We start from the raw sequence: 17,577 nt of genomic DNA, 5'->3' as shown, positions 1-17,577 counted from the left end.
GACAACCAGGGTGAAAAATAAGCATCCCCAGGCTATGCTGCGCTCTTCTGGACAGCAGCTTTAATACTAGCCTTTCATCCTTTGGTTAATCCACCACTGGCTCCACTCCACACATCCATCTTTAATCAGCTCTCCCCAAAAAGGCCCAGCAATTACCTCAGCCAGGCTACCCAGGCCAGACCAATCTATCCCTGAGACACGGGAATCAAGGCACGGATGGCTCATAACTCAGCATTGGGCTCGCTGACATGGTGAGGTTACGCTGCGCTTCAAGTCTTTTTAAATAAAAGTGCCCATTAGTTTTAGACTTAGTGGCTCTTCGGGGATTCCCTCTGATCATCCGTCTATTTATCCTCTCATCAAAGATGTTTGGAATTAGTTGATTTGTGTCCTGAGGTCTGCACTCTGAAAATAAAAGACGTCCTATGTCAAACCAGCTATTACTTGTATCCTTGTAAATATTAATGTGGAGTTTTCGTGGGCCAGGGATTGAATTTTTGGAGTAAGATTATAACAAGTCTCATGTGAATAATCTTTCTTAGACAGTCATCCATTAAACCCAGTGGGAGGGCAAATGGCAAGGTGAATTATCTGTGTGAACCAGCTTGCGCAATTAGCTGTGAGGACTATAACCTTGAGGGCAGTTGCCTTTCAGGGACACCCTCTGTGAAGCACACTCAGGGTCTTCCCTTTCTTTCTTTCTTTCTCTTTCTCTCTCTCTCTCTCTTTCTCTCTCTCTCTCTCTCTCTCTCACACACACACACACACACACACACACACACACACACACACAGACATATGCTTGCAATTAGACTCATAAACAAAAGTATATATTCACAGACAGGCTCACGCACACACACACACGCATGCACACACACACACACACACACACACACTTAGACATGATTCAAAAGCAAACACAAACCTGGGTTATCTTGAGTTATTTCACATCACCTATCCCTTTTCTCACTCTCCTGATCAGTGAAATTAGGGGTTTTTGTTTTATGGTTGTTGTTTTTTTTTTTTTGATAAAGCAACTTTGGTTATGAGAAAGGCTTCATATAAACTGAATTTGTTATTAATGTTGTTATTATTGTTGCTGTTGTTGTTAACATTATCACATTTACTTGTGAAAATTGCTTTTGAAGTTAAAACCTTAAAAGATTTCTCATTAATTACGTCTCTCAAAAGTAGGACAAATCTTGACCTAAATTCCAGGTAATTAATATCTGATTTAATATAGCAGAATGTTTAAAGTTTAAATTGAATTTAATTTCAAATAAACATATTACTTATACTTAGTGTAGACAACATTTGCGATTATTAATTTAGCACAGTAAACTAGAGTCTTACTGGAGTAAAACCTCTCAGAAACTCTATAAAACCTCTCGGCATTCCCATACATCCAGACATGGATTTCTGTCACAATTCTATGAACATTTTACAGAATATTTAACATTTTATATATCTAATTTTATAAGCCAAAATGGAAGCCAAAAAAACAACAACATCATTATCATTTTTAAAAAATCATAATTTTAACCAACAAAAACATATTTCTACTACAATGCCACAGCTTAAATGGAACAGATGAAATGTCTACATGGAAATGATGGTGTTACTTTGTTAAAATGTTTGCACTGGAGAATTTGGAGTTTGGTTGTAACCCTGTTAGAAAGCTCCAAATGTGCCCATCTTCATGGTGCAGTGACAAGCTGGGGTTGACAGGGGTCAACATAGCATGAGGAGGTTAAACAAACGGAACTCTTACTGGAAAACTCCGTCAGATAAACTGAGGTTTCACTCTCGGACTAAAATCATCTGCTAGCAAGGTATTCCTCCCTGTGACCTGGCAGTCCCCGAGAGAACAGTGGTATGAGGATGGGATGAGAACACCTCGCTAATAATAACATCTATAACAATATTTGCACAATTTTTGCACAAAATATTTGCACAAAATTGTTCAATATATGAACAGTTTTTGCTTAAATTGTTCATTAAAAGCCAATCTATAAATTGAAAAACACTGTATGACAGTCTGTGTGTAAAAGAACTTTGATATACATGGAGAAAATACATTGGAAGAATTTTAGAAGAGGTTGAACTCTTCCAGGAATACAATACATCTTTAATTGTGTTTTGTTCATGCTGGCAACTAAACCAGATTTTTATTTATTTATTTATTTGTAGGAGCTAAAGTATAAAATTTTATTTTTAGTACCTTTTAATGAGAATTATCTGGAAGTGTATTAAAAATAAAAATACTAAAATATTCTTTTATATTTGACCAAAATGACAACATACACTGTTGAAGATTAATGTTCATAAATAAGGCCTTAGATTTAAATATTAAATATATATATATATGTGTATATATATATATATATATATATATATATATATATATATATATATATATATATATATATATATATATATATATAGAGAGAGAGAGAGAGAGAGAGAGAGAGAGAGAGAGAGAGAGAGAGAGAGAAATAAGTATTGAACATGTCACCAATTTTCTAAGTAAATATTCTAAATGTCCAAAGGTGCAATTAACATGAAATTCTCACCAGATGTTGGTAACAACCCATCCAATCCACACATGCAAAGAAATCAAACCATAGATGTCCATAAATTATGTGTAATAATGAGAAATGACACAGGAAAAAGTATTGAAAACATGAAGAAATAGAGGTGCAAAAAGCCATGGAAAGTCATGACACCAGCTGAAATCTATCAGTCATTAGAAAGCAATCCTGCTTTCTATATCAGCTGGTTAAACTGACGGCCTATAAAAAGGTGTCTCATTACCAATGTGCCACTCAAGAAACATCTCATGATGGGTAAAACCTGTGAGCTCTCTCAAGACCTTTGCAACCTTATTGTTGCAAAACATACTGATGGCATTGGTTACAGAAACTACTGAAAGTACCAGTGAGCACTGTTGGGGCTAAAATCCCCCAACAATCAGGTGCTCCCCGCAATTTCAGACAGAGGAGTGAAAAGAATTATCAGAAGAGTTGTTCAAGAGCCAAGAACCACCTGTGGAGAGCTACAGAAAGATCTGGAATCAGCAGGCACAATTGTTTCAAAGAAAACAATAAGTAATGCACTTAAACTCCATGGCCTGTATGCACGCTCACCACGCAAGATTCCATTGCTGAAGAAAAAGCATGTTGAAGCACGTTTAAAGTTTGCTCAACAACATTTAGACAAGCCTATGAAATACTGGGAGAATATAGTCTGGTCAGATGAGACCAAAATTGAACTCTTTGGATGCGATAATACAAACCATGTTTGGAGGTCAAAAGGCACTGCATATCACCCCAAAAACACCATACCCACAGTGAAGTTTGGAGGTGGGAACATCATGGTGTGGGGCTGTTTTTCAGCATACGGCACTGGCACGCTTCATATAACTGAAGGAAGGATGAATGGACAAATGTACCAAGACATTCTTGATAAAAGTCTGCTGCCATCTACCAGGATGATGAAGATGAAACGAGGGTGGACATTTCAGCAAGACAATGATCCCAAACACACATCCGAGGAAACTCTCAATTGGTTTCACAGAAAGAAAATAAAGCTGCTAGAATGGCCCAGCCAACGACCTGACCTGAACCCAACTGAACATCTATGGAAGGAACTAAAGCTCAGCGTTCATAGAAGGAGCCCCCTAACCTTCAGGATTTGAACAGTGTTTGTGTGGAAGAACGGGCCAAAATCACACCTGAGCAATGCACGCAACTAGTTACTCCATACAGGAGGCATCTTGAAGCAGCCATCACCAACAAAAGCTTTTGTACGAAGTATTATTAAATAAATTTCAGTAAGAGTGTTCAATACTTTTTCCTGTGTCATTTCTCATTATTACACATCATTTATGGACATCTATGGTTTGATTTCTTTGCACGTGTGGATTGGATGGGTTGTTACCAACATCTGGTGAGAATTTCATGTTAATTGCACCTTTAGAAATATATTTACTTAGAAAATTGGTGACGTGTTCAATACTTATTTCACCCACTATATATATATATATATATATATATATATATATATATATATATATATATATATATATATATATATATATATATATGAATGACAAAATGTCTTGTCAGTTTAAAGAGTGGAGGTTAATGTGGGTGGAAAATAACATGAACTAGCCAACATACTGCAATGCTCTTAGCAAACAACAGTTCTAAACTACATCCTCACCTATCAAGTACACGCTATTACACAAGCAAAGCTTTCCACACGCTGGCTGGGAAATTGCTGGGAGTGTTGTAATAGCCAATCAGGCATCGACTGCAATCTGTCTCACTTTGTTTGGGATTAATGCCCAGTCACGCTGACTTTAAAAAAAAGAGAAAAAAAGAAAAACACTAAAAAAGAGACCCAGAAACCACTGCACAAGAGACCAAAAGCAGATTCTGAAAATAAACAAGATTATTAGATACATTTGTTTATTAATTTAAATGGATGGATGGATGGATAGACAGACAGAGTCTGGATAGATGTTTTGAGGTTTTAGATTTGTATAAAATTGTGTGGAAATGGAAGAAGCTAAAATGAAATTGTATATAACTAGCCCAAACCTGCATCACAGCTCATGCTGTGTCCACTGAGTAGTGAAGCACTGTCCTCTCAGAACGAGTCTGAGGTCCATGCTTTAGGAGGTTCAGGACACTGACAGTCTCATACCATCTGCTCCTCTACTAAACCTGCACTGAACAGTCCTAAGTTTGGATCTCACTTACGCACAGTCACACCCCAAAACATGGCTGCTGGAACTAACCAATGTGGACAAGCTTCCTTACACATGGCCTCTATGGCCAATTTAAAGTTCTAGAAATGTTACAAAGCAGAGACATTAATAGTAATGTTGACAGTAAGTTATGGCAGCAGAGCATCTGATATTTCCATGAGCCCAGTCACATGGTGGTGGAGGTCCTGACACAGACAGTAGGGTCAGCTGGCGCCTTTAGGCTGCTTGCGGGTCAGAAGAGCGAGAACAGATGTTCAGACCTCAGTATGTCCTGGGTCACTGCAGTCCACAATGTAGGAAACTAAAGGAAGTTGGGGAGGGTTTGTTCCCTAGCACACAGTTACCATAGTTATGGTACAGTAGCATGAACCTGACCACAGCAGCAGGTTCTTAGATATAAAACAGGACACAGTCCTTAATGATTCTACAGAGATCAAGTCTGACTGAGCTCCAGTCTGCATAGAAACACATGTCACCAGTGCACTGCAGGGACTCTGAGACCATCCCATAACAAGCCTGGGTGTGAAATGATGAATACTAGATATGGTCAAGCAGTGGCACTCTCATAAATCTAGCGCTTTGGCAGTCACAGAGTTCCACTTTAAAAAGAAAAGGTATTTATTCGCCACATCTCTGGTTTTGAAGAGAAGCCTTTCTGAGTAAAGTTGCTGGAGATTACAAGCTTTTCTTGCTCTTCTGTTTCAGTGTCGAGGCCAATTGCCTCAAAGTGCTCGACACTGAAACTGCTTTTCATAGGACAGAGGAAAACAAAGTCAAAACAGGCAAAAATGATCTATTATAATTTAGCTCATTTAGGGTTATATGTCAAGCAAGTTCCATGTGGAGCCAATCCCGAACAGAGGCTGGGACGTTCTGGGTATATTTCATGGTAGTTGGCCAGACTTGTATCGTCTGAGATGCCAGATGCACGGAAGCTGAAGGTTTCCTGCAGGTTTGAGCATGGCCATGACGCCAGCGTGCATGAAACTAAAGGTTCACGTTATTCTCCCACGCTCTGTTCTCTGTGCGCAGATCTCATCTGCATCACATACCATCAATGCGAGAGGACGTGCGTTTCTTCCCACACACTGTATTATTCATGGCTTGTGCACGCACACAGCACACCGTGCAGCTAAAATAACACCCTCCAATGACCTCCCGGCAGCCTAGGCTGCATTACGCTCTAGTAAGCAGGACAACATTAGTGTCTGGATGGAGGGATGTTCTTTAATGGCTGTCTTCCCATCCCTGGTAAACAGAGCTGTGCTTCTGAGGATGAGCGTACAGACTGCTGCTCTACATGTGCTGTTAACTGGACATGTTTTGTTATAAAGTCCTCTTAGAGCTTTAGAATGAAAAACGAATACATGACAATGAAATATATTTGATGTGCACTAAGTAAGCATAAGATAAAAGCCCTCATTGAAATACAGGTACGCAGAAAATAAACTTTTGTATGATAATATGTAATGTATATTGTGCTAAAATGAGCACAACTAGCTGTAATAGAGGAATTTCACCAACAGGTGGGGCAGTATATCTAAAGCCAGTGAAAGACCACCATTCTAAAAGAAAATTAAACTTAATGTATTTTCCATCAGTGAAAGTTAGACTATTTGTCCAGACTGGGCTCTGTTTCTGATGATGAAACCAAGAGTATAGAAACAAGTTATCACTGGAAACCTTGGTTCATTATTTTTAACCACAAATGCTCCGGATGCATGCCAATAAAGCACAATTACACAGTATGGCCTTACTGTACATGCTGTGACCAGTGTAGTGTTTCAGCATTCAACGTCCCCTCACTCTCTCTCTGCCTGTAGATGCCACTGGACCAGGTGATATGCTGCACTGTCATACAGTCGTACAAGGTTCCTGCACTGTGCACTCCTAATGAGCACTCGAGGAATAAGAGGAAAATTAGCGCAGACTACCCAAAGTGAGTAGGGCAAACAGGCGATGTGAGGGGGACAGAGATCAAACTGCAAGAATAGAATAACAAATAGGTGTGAAAAGGAAAAGATCAAATCAGCTTCGAAGCTGCGGCCCAGGGGCAGTGTGCCCTCTCCTGCAGGGCTCACAGTGAGTAGGTGCCATACCAGAGAGAGCTCTGATGTTCACGCAGAAACATGAGCTAAGTAATTGTTATCTCCGTCTCCCCAAAAGACACAGATGTGCACACACCACTAGGAGAAGAGAGTAGCTGGAAATATAAGCACAGATGTTTAAATCTCAAGATTAAATTTTTGCCAGTTAAAGAATCGAACCGTTTCTACATTTAATCTCGGGCAGACATTTAAGACAGTTAAGGCCATCATGAAGCATGAATACAGTATTACTGTGCAGCTGACGGCAATTCTAAAGTTTATATTCTTACAGATTTTTTCTAAATCTTAGCCTCTCAAGCTGCAAAATTTGAGTATGATATCAGTTGCCGCTAAATCCTCACGCCGCGTTCTGCTCCCCAGTTAGGTTAATCTCTCTGTCAAAGCGCCCACTTTATAACACTTTATAACATAACACTTTATAATCTAACAGATATAACGTTCTAGTTACCGAAGGAGCGCATGTCCCACGTTTAAAGCTAGGAAACATAAATAAAATATATTCAACTTAGAATTGCTTATTTATAACATTTTGTTATTGTTGTTTATATGATTATGTGGGGGAAAAATGATGAATCTGGCCATAAGAGACGCCTACATTAAAAAATAAAACGAAAAAGAAAGTAGATGATTACAGGTGTAAGATTTTAAGATTAAGCGCCACATAGGTGAATTTAATAATTACCTTTTTGTAATCTATTTATAATTGAACAGAGATAGATAGATAGATTCGTCACGTAATGCAAAACCTACAAGGAATGTTTTAGAACAGCAATGCTTCGATTGTATCTTTTTATATATTTAGTGTGTTGTTATATATTTAGTGGTTTTTTTTAAATATATTCAGTGTTTTATTTTAAACCTACATAGGTTTTCTATTAAACATGTAGAATCGAATTCCCGCATTTTCTTCCTTTTCCTGTAGATTGTTTATAATAACAATAATGTGTACATACATCGAGAAAAAACTATCAAATAATCAAAGAAATCACAAAGGATTTTTGATAAAGGGTATAATGTTAGTTTCGCAATAAAATAAAGCTGAACAGAGCATAACAACATTTCTTTGAGCAAAATAAATCATTTGTAAGTGATATAAATATTGCAATTTTCCCCTTTTCATTAAAACACTGTACTTAGTAAATAAACGCAAATTTAATGTTAAAGCTTTGCGTTTTAGATTAGGTCTTACATGAACATCTTATTTTCATTTAGGATACGAAATGTTACAAACCAGGATCTAACAAAGAAAAGATAGATTCCATTGTAATTAGGGTCGCTAATTACAATATTTAATCACGCATGAAATAATTTTAAAAATAATTCAGTTAATAAATATGAATAAATTATTACTAAACTCCGTAAAGGTTCGTGACTATCAATCACATCAAAAGAGTTTTGGTAACATAAAACCGGAGGATACAAGCATCATGATTAATCCTCGAAATTCCATAAATGTACATTTCAGCTCCCCAAAGTCAAATCGGTAGTATATTGATTTCTTAACTATCCGCGGTGATATAGAAAGTCCTTAATGAAACATTCCGTTAACATAACCTACTTCATAACAAACTATCGGTTTAAACGGCATTTTAGCCCATTTTTGGATAGACGTTGACAGAAGCTGACATTTGTTGCATAAATGACTAACCAAAGAAACCCTGCTAGTGCAGCTAACAATTTTTAATTTGTTCCGCTACCAAAAACAGCCTCGTTGACATTTATGAATAAATAAATTAAAATAAATTAGACTCATCTCTTCCAAAAGCATAATACATTTCCAGTAAATAGCCTATAACGTGCTCCTTGTTTGCAACTGTTTTCGTACATCCTACTGAAGAATCGTGCTTCATTTTAAAATGTAGCCTAATAGACTACTTTTGTGCGTTTTCTGTCCGCTTTTTAAAGTATGTCAAAATAGGTCTATTGTAGACTATTGTCTAAAACGTATGGCAGTATACACTTACAATAAGCATTTATTTTAAAATTTAAATGAGACGAATTGGAACTGATGCTGAGTTCTGCTTTGACAACGTGCGCTCTCGGAAGGAGATGTCACAAGATAAATGAGGAGTTGTCTTGGAAGCAAACGTATAGGCCTACTTTTATCACCAATACCCAAGACGAGAGGATAGCTCCAAGTATCCAAATAGTGCGTCTTAGCATCGGAGGACTTTCAGTACGTTACCGCTCAAGAAAATGTCCTGTTTGATGGATCGACTGAAAGGGTTGTCGATGCACTAAAATATGATAAATATTATTCAAAAGCAACATTTATCCATGGAAAATAGTGGAAATGTCCCTCGTCGGCATTCATTAAATGACATCATGGTAACTGAAAAGTCCATATGGCCACAATCCTGCGCCAATATTAGATGCGTTTTGCCAACACATTGGCGTGATGCAACAAACGGGGCCAACCAATAAGCGGCCGCGCGAGCCGTCCCACGAAACTCCTCTCTTGCGCGCGACAACCCTCGGACGCTGCTGTCTGGAGTTTGATTTGCTCCCTAATTGACCCAAATAAAGCGCTCGCGGATACGGGTGTCTTCCTATCAAACGGAGAAGGGATTTCATGGGCAGTAATGCACTTCCGTTAGTAATAGCACTGGCCATCGCGGCCCCGGCTTCTCCGCTCTGAGCACCGCAGGCGGACTCAGAGAGGATTCATCCCTTTGGAAAAAAAATGTTTTTACGGAGAGGTCGCCAGAGAAACGAGTCGCTGTTTTTTGTCTGAGAAGACACTGGCTTATCGCATTGACAAAGTTGGATCTAAGATCGAGCTATGCATGACAAAATTATCGAAAGCCACACTTCCACATCATCGAGGGGGTCTTCGTTTTTTATTGAAAATCTGTTGAGCTCCAGTCGCGGGGAACCAGCCGCCTCGCGTATTAACGACAACGATGGCGAGGAGTGTGAGAGAGAATCGGCGCCGAGTGGCGCTCCTGCAGCCGTGCGTCGGCACGACGTGTGCGCTCGGGCATCCAGCACAGACTTCAGAACCGAACCGTGTGGAAGCAGGCGGCCGCCCCTCGCGTGCTCCGGACGGGAGACCAAGCAGCTAACTGCTCTAGCCCGACCAGACAGTAAGTACAGAAAATAAAGAGTGCACGTTGCATATGCATGCTTACATCAGATATCCTTGTCTGTATCCTATGTTTCCTCTAATTAGAGGAATTACTAATAAAGTGATATTTGCCTTCAATTCTCTGTAACGCAAACTGTCTGTGAGCAGCTTTTAACAAAGCAAGTAATAGCCTAACTCGGAAAATGCAGCATTATTATGCCGTGTTGGCTGGCCGGTATATGAAACGGATGTGAGCTATTTTCCCAATTAGAGAAATAGTCTATACTTAGCGTCGCCGCTCCCCGTGAAGCCGCGGAAACAATCACGTTCCTGGCATGAGCGCATTACGTTTGTGCTTCATTAGCTAAAAAACAACAAAAGCAGAAGGAGTTTGTCTGTGTGTTCCAGCGCAGGGCACTCTGGATGAGAGACTTTCCAAACACATTAAAGGATTAAGGGACTAATTGGTTTGTTCGACTCCTTAACCCCGGAAAACCAAAAAAAAAAAGCACAGAGAGAAACAGAGCGGATAACGCGAGAGCGCTTGGGCGGATAATTAGGAAAATTAAATTGGTACTTTACTGGTCTATCGCTACGTAGCCTGTATCTCACCTGAGGCTTTTTCTTCAGGTCCAAAAGAGGAAAGTCGCAGTTTGGATGAACGTTTCGACTCCGTCTCCAGCGACGGAGACTCCCAGGTCGTGTCAGAACCTCTGCTGGGGACCAAGGACAAAGAGCGGAAAATCAGACTGCGCATCCCCGAAGACGCCCGACAGCTTTCTGACGAGCGCTCCGATCCGGACACACCCGAATCGGGCTCGATTCGCAAGAAAAAAACTCGGACTGTGTTCAGTCGAAGCCAGGTTTTCCAGCTGGAAACAACCTTCGACGTGAAACGGTATTTGAGTAGCTCCGAACGCGCAGGCCTCGCCGGCTCCTTGGACTTGTCCGAAACTCAGGTCAAAATCTGGTTCCAAAATCGCAGAAATAAGTGGAAAAGACAATTGGCCGCCGACTTGGAGGCTGCAAGTATTTCCCGTTCGACTCGGCGAATTGTTCGGGTGCCCATTTTGTATCACGAGAACGCCACACCAACGTCGATACTGCGTTTCGACGTGCCACAAGTCTCGCCACCCGTCACGGGCTTCACACATGCAGTGAGCTGTCCACTAGCGTCTTTTACCCATTCTGTCAGATGACAGGCCTTGTCTAACTTTGGGAGACTGGAGATGTTTTATAGGTACATAATGGTCTTATATGTATATTAATATTATTACCAGTAATATCAATATATGAATATAAAATATCTTCACTGATGTTAAATCGTGCAATAACCCATATTGCCCCTAAAAACCTAAAAAAAATTGAAAAAAAAAAAGTTTGCTGTATCCAAAGAACGCATTAATCATGATTACACGAAACAAACGAAATAGCTCATATATTTGTTAAATATTTATGTATTTTTGTGTATTTTTTCAGTTTTTGTCTGAAATAGCTATTTCAATGCATGCAAATGAACACCAATAGGCCTAAATGTATACTGGGGGGACAAGTGGGGATATTTGCTTTATGTAAAATATATTCCTGTTTGGATACACTGATTTCAATTTTTGTCACTTTTCCACTCAAGCAGTTTAAATAGTTAATAAAGAAATCACAAAAGCACCATGGTTGTTGTTGGTGTTAGTCCAGTGCTCATCCCTCCTGCTATCAAGGTGTAACGTCTATATACGCAACTACTACGCAGCCTCATAAACAACACATCTAAAGGTTTGTAGTTCAGAAGAAGACAGAATCGTAAAACACACTGCAGGGAATTATTCGAAAGGATCATCAAACATGTAGCTTAGACTGAAACATCAGACAATAAGTTTTTAAGAAATACACTCAAACCATATTCTGAAACCTGCCAAGGAATGTATACATAACCATAATGAAACAAATGCAAATCCAAGTTTTGATGTTGCTACAAAATGCACCATGCATTTTTTTTTAAAGATAGGCTAAAGATTATTAAACTTTTTAATGTATTGTTGATTTATAATGTTACCTTAACACATTTCTGAACAATCTGCTCTCCGGTAATTAAAAAAAACCCACGATCATCTTTTAAAATTTGTCCTCCATTTTTAGCGTAGTGTGAGTTTAAGATGCAAACCCGTTTATAGACAAAACACACATCCCTCTTAGCTCCATTTGAAGCTTCTATGAATATTAGATATTAAAAGATGTCTGTGTGCTGCACTGAAGGAAAGGGAATTATACCTGCATAACTGGATACTGATATATATATATATATATATATATATATATATATATATATATATATATATATATATATATATATATATAATATATATATATATATATATATATATATATATATATATCAGTATCCAGTTATGTGTATATATATATATACATAATATGTATATATATATAGTTGTGTATATATATATATATATATATATATATATATATATATATATATATATATATATAGTTGTGTGTATATATATATATATATAACTTATATATATATGTATATATATATATAATATATATATATATAACTGGATACTGATATATATATATATATATATATATATATATATATATATATATATATATATATATATATATATATATATATATATATCAGTATAGCACGTGTACGCCACTCGTCTACCTTCAGAGGCATGTATGCTATACCAACACGCAATTAATTTTAGGCAGTTGAAAAACTAAATATTTCATAGAAACTCTTTATTAAATAATGTTTAGGTCTATTGGAGCATCGGTGAACTGTAAAGAAATCAACCTTTAATAAAATTAAAAGTCCGAACGTGTCCATTAATCCGTGAGATTCGGTCCGTTAAAGTTATCACTGAACTTCACGTTCAGATGCATTTCAGAGGTTTTCATTAAAAGCTGTAACATGACCCACAAAACCTGAACTGGCTTATCACTGTCAATATAGGCATAAAACAAAACGAGCAAGAAAACATTCTGTATCATTTTAATCAATCAGTCGATCGATGTCCCTAAGTTATTTATTAAAAGCACCGACCATAGTGCATTTCGTGTGGGGTATGTACCAGATGTCCGGATACATGTGCCTGCAGTTGCCGCCCTGCTGTGCGATTGGCTGCTGAGCTGCTGGGTGACTCTGACCAATAGCCAGCGGGGAAACCTGTTCCCCCGGCCCGGGGACTAACACTCGTCGTAGACGCCCTGCGCTACTCGCCGCGAAGACATGGTGCTCGACGGATCGACGACCTAGTTTGAAAACACAGACAATCGGAATGCAAACGTCTGCGAATCTATCGGAGAATATGAGCAAGGAGGACTCGCAATGCCAACCCGCTTCACTGAAGTTTACTATCGATAACATCCTCAATCTGAAGTCGAGTAGCAGAACGGCAGACAGTTGCCGTTCAAAGGCACTGCTTGCGCCAATCTACCGAGATGAATGTCCTCACCAGCCCGGCAACTGTGAGGATGTACCCGTTCGTGCCGAAGACACCAGGCTGCAGGGCACTGGTAATAAATCTCCTTCAGACGAAACAGCCGACCACATACAGGCTGGCAGTTTGAGTAAAAAACAAACAAAAAAACAAAACAAACAAAAAAAAAACAGCCAACTTCAGCCATTTCCTTGTGCTAATAACCTGTGTCTGACTTTCAGATCAAATGCACACCGACAGAGATGCAACGTTCAGTCGTGTTGTGCGCGCGCAGGGCTCCCCGACGACCGTGGACGCACGCTGCGAGAGCGCGGACAGCTACGACGACGGCGGTGTCGCTGCACCAAGGAGCAGCCCCAAGAAGAGCAAAATGACGGCGAAAAAGAAGACGCGCACGATCTTTTCCAAGAGACAGATCTTCCAACTGGAGTCTACGTTTGACATGAAACGGTACCTAAGCAGCGCCGAACGCGCGTGCCTGGCGAACTCCTTGCAGCTCACCGAGACTCAGGTTAAAATTTGGTTTCAGAACCGACGGAATAAGTTAAAAAGACAGCTGTCCACGGAAATGGATGGACCAAATGTCGAATTGGGTGATGGTGGAAAGACAGTGCAGCTTCCATCTCTCTATAAAGAGAACAGTTTATTGGGGAGGTGCGTCCTACCCATGCCTCTGCCTGTCCTGTATCCTGGAGCTACTGCGCCTTACTTCTGCTTCTCAAATACCGGCAAATACTTCAGCCTCTTCGAAGGGGACATCTGACTCAAAATGCCACTCTGAAAAGTCAATATTTTCTGTCCTTATGACAAGATCTTCAAAATGGACCAAACCCACGTCGGTTACAAGTAGCTGCTGTTTGTCTCCTTTTTCAGTCGTGTTTTTTTTTTTAAATGTGCCGAGATTTAAACGTCGGCGGGCGAGGAACTGGCTTGAAATTCTATGCAACGTTGATGTTATTTATTATAAATAGCAACTATTTTGATACAGCCCAACTATCGTTGTTTTATACTTTTGTGGCATCAGACTGAGCAGCAGCCATACTTGAGTTCACGCGCCAATGCCAATCATATTTTCCTCACGTGACAAAAACATACTACAAATGTTTTTACTACTACTACTACTACTACTATTATTATTATTATTATTATTATTATTATTATTATTATTATTATTATTATTATTATTATTATCTTCTCCAAAGATTAATTGTTGCATGCATTTCTATAGACTATTGAATACAGGACTAATTCCTGAATTAATGCAATTAAACATATTTAAATGAATGTAATTGTTATTCTGTTTCATTAATCGCATGTTTATGTTTTTCATCTTAATTTCTTAGAGTATAATAACGCCAAGTATTTTACCCACAGGCCTCTACACGGCTTTTATTGAGTGTTATTAAATGTCCTATTTTCCACTTGCATCACAAGCACTGCTTTTGTGTCCTGTATTTTACTGTAAGCAGTAGGGAGACTGTAGATAGGAGGTGGGGTTGGACTAAAAAGGAATCTGCTTAATCCTAACTATGTCTGAATCATGTTGTTCAAACACGTGAGTCTGCTTAGAGGAGCTGAAGTGGCATGTGATATGGCATTCTGTTGTGCAGGCTCACAGAAAAAAGAAAAAATTCCTGTGACAAAGCCTATTATGCAGAAAGTCAAAGAGAAAATTAGGCTGCGATAGTCAGAAGAGAAGAATTTTAGTTCAGGGCAGATGCTTCACAAAACCAGCAGTGCTAAATTAACTTTATTGTAGTTCAAATCCTCTTAGACGTTTAATTACAACTGGTCCAACAAGAATAAATCTAACAATAGTGTTTACACTACATATATTAAGAAAATTATGCATCAGATCTCATAAGCTCATAAGCTCCAGGCAGACTCATAAACAGTCTGCCTGGAAAAATATATTGTTTTTATCATCCACAGATTTTCTCCCTTTGTCACTTTACAAGTCATTTATAGATATGTGGTGTTTTAGCTAAACACTTTATTAGCTCTAATTAGCTCTCATTACTAATTCTTTTCAATCTGGTGTAAAAATAAATTTCTCATGTAGGTCCAAATATTTGCCACACCTAGATAACTTTGAAATTATGTGCCATTCATCCATTTGCATTGTTATATGTAACATTTTTTTTTTCAATTCATATAACTTTCTAAGAAGGATTTCTGGTGTAATTAAATATATAATTTTAATGGAGGAGCCAATGTATACTGGATAGGCAAATAATGCATTAAATGCTACTTAGAACAGGCAAATAAAAAAATGAAAAGTAAAATCTTTAAAGTCCTTAAGGACACTGGGCACAAAGCAGGAAATTTTAAAGTAAGGATTGTGTGTGTTCCCAGATTACTGGGCTAGCTGCAAGGTATAGGGTGTTTGTGAAGTAGGTCACAAGGTGTGAAAACTAGTGGAAAAAAAATTATATTGTAACCGCATAAATTAATCATAATGAAAATCAGTTAGTGGTTGAGGGTGCACTGTAACAGGGGTGAGTAGTACCCATCGTGGGTGCGCTGTATCGGAGGTGAGTGGTACCCATCGTGGGTGCGCTGTATCAGGGGTGAGTAGTATCCTTCGTGGGTGCCCTGTAATGGGGGTGAGTAGTACCCGTCATGGGTGCGCTGTATCGGGGGTGAGTAGTAACCTTCATGGGTGCCCTTTAATGGGGGTGAGTAGTACCTGTCGTGGGTGCGCTGTATCAGGGGTGAGTAGTATCTGTTGTGGGTCCCAGTGGGATGCTCTTTCTCCCCATGTGCTCTATGTTTTCTAAGTTAACTTCATACCTCTTCAGTTTGAGCAAAGAAGAGCTCAAACATTTGAACAACACATCTATACTACAACAACTCTATTGGTATCAAAGGCTTGATAATATTTAACTTAAGATTTAAACTATCTTTGTTTTACCTAAAGAGTTCAACACTTACGTTACATTTTTTTTTTAGATAATGGGTGAATTAGTGAGAGATTATGTACAATTACTAAAGTGTAGCCAAAATGTAAATTGAGCTATAAGATTGGCATATTGGGGAAAACCTCATCATGTAGATTTAGTCCTTAAAAACACACTTAATGTTTAATTTTCGGACCGCTCAGTACTGTTGCAGTGTTAAATTCATTCTAATTCTGACCACTCATTCAGATCCAGTAAATAACAAGCAGGCTCATAGAGGAGGAGCCAGGCACGCTATATAGACATTCTATTACTGTTCTGTGACCTGCTCCTTTACAGCCAATCATGCTAGCATTGCTGAGCCATTAAATCAAATCAATGCCTTCTTGAGATCACCAAAACCCACGGCTTCATCTTCATCCCGTGCTGTAAAGATTAATCTATCGACACGTTATCTAGCTTATCAATTACTCCCAAATGGTGATCATTCATTTGATGACTGAATTGTGTTTCTTAAATAGCTGTTAGGTAAAAGTGTGCAAATGTGGTCTAGGCTGCACACACAGTGAAACGTGAAGTCATAAATCAAAGATTAGCAGGCAGGAGGGAATAACTGCATGACAAGTCACTTGCTTCCTATTAAATGACTTGTTCCAGTTAATAAGAAGTACATTTCTTAACTTTTGTTAGAAAAAAAAGACCAATATGGATGAAGAATCTATATCATTATACATGTATATTCAACAAAAACAAGACAAAATCTGAGATTTTTAATACTTCTAACAGGAGAGTAGACGAAATAGTAGTTTACCTTTTAAGTAAAAGTTAATATATAGTAAATAGGTTTCGTGTAAAACACTTTATAATACTGGAATTTAGGTGTTTCGATTTTTAGATGTATTGACTTTCTTTGCACACTTTGGTATAAATAACATTACTTTTTAACTCTGGCCTTTTATGTAAAAAAATGTTCGCTTACAAAAAGCAGCCATTGTGAAATTCCAGCAAAAAGGTAAACTTCCTGGCTTTATGTACTTAAATACCAGCTCCTTTTAAACTGCATGAAAATTCATCGTGGCCCTCTGGATCACTAACAGCACATCTTAGATCAACTGCTGCAAGGCTTTTTGGGTGTCCATGGTTGCATGAGCCTTTTAGCCCTAAAAGAGACATAGTTGTAATGTACAGACACTTGGGAGATTGGGTTTCGTGCAGTTTGGATGGTGTGAGACAGAGATTTTGACTTGGTACTGAGGTGGTG

The 17,577-nt window shown here is 38.6% G+C and overlaps 2 protein-coding genes across 2 annotated transcripts; both read left to right on the top strand.

The window, feature by feature from the left end:
- The first annotated feature begins 9,356 nt into the window (after positions 1-9,356).
- Positions 9,357-11,746, top strand: hmx1 (H6 family homeobox 1). The gene is made up of 2 exons (XM_027027462.3): positions 9,357-9,968; positions 10,580-11,746. Exons 1-2 carry the CDS (start codon positions 9,665-9,667, stop codon positions 11,146-11,148), a joined length of 873 nt encoding a protein of 290 aa, XP_026883263.3. The 5' UTR covers positions 9,357-9,664; the 3' UTR covers positions 11,149-11,746.
- A 1,171-nt stretch (positions 11,747-12,917) lies between these two features.
- On the top strand, positions 12,918-14,866 carry hmx4 (H6 family homeobox 4). The gene is made up of 2 exons (XM_027027471.3): positions 12,918-13,492; positions 13,638-14,866. Exons 1-2 carry the CDS (start codon positions 13,255-13,257, stop codon positions 14,177-14,179), a joined length of 780 nt encoding a protein of 259 aa, XP_026883272.2. The 5' UTR covers positions 12,918-13,254; the 3' UTR covers positions 14,180-14,866.
- Positions 14,867-17,577: the final 2,711 nt, after the last annotated feature.

This window comes from Electrophorus electricus, chromosome 12 (assembly GCF_041902795.1).
Source record: "Electrophorus electricus isolate QZ-2024a chromosome 12, ASM4190279v1, whole genome shotgun sequence".
In the NCBI taxonomy this organism is placed as follows: Eukaryota; Metazoa; Chordata; class Actinopteri; order Gymnotiformes; family Gymnotidae; genus Electrophorus; species Electrophorus electricus.
Note: the sequence above shows the minus strand (reverse complement) of the source record. Positions and strands in the feature narration are given on the sequence as shown.

Coding starts and splice junctions, on each gene's coding strand:
- hmx1 (XM_027027462.3), top strand. CDS start 9,665: ATGCATGACAAAATTATCGAAAGCCACACTTCCACATCATCGAGGGGG. Junction 9,969..10,579: donor TGCTCTAGCCCGACCAGACA/GTAAGTACAGAA, acceptor CTTTTTCTTCAG/GTCCAAAAGAGGAAAGTCGC.
- hmx4 (XM_027027471.3), top strand. CDS start 13,255: ATGCAAACGTCTGCGAATCTATCGGAGAATATGAGCAAGGAGGACTCG. Junction 13,493..13,637: donor CACCAGGCTGCAGGGCACTG/GTAATAAATCTC, acceptor TCTGACTTTCAG/ATCAAATGCACACCGACAGA.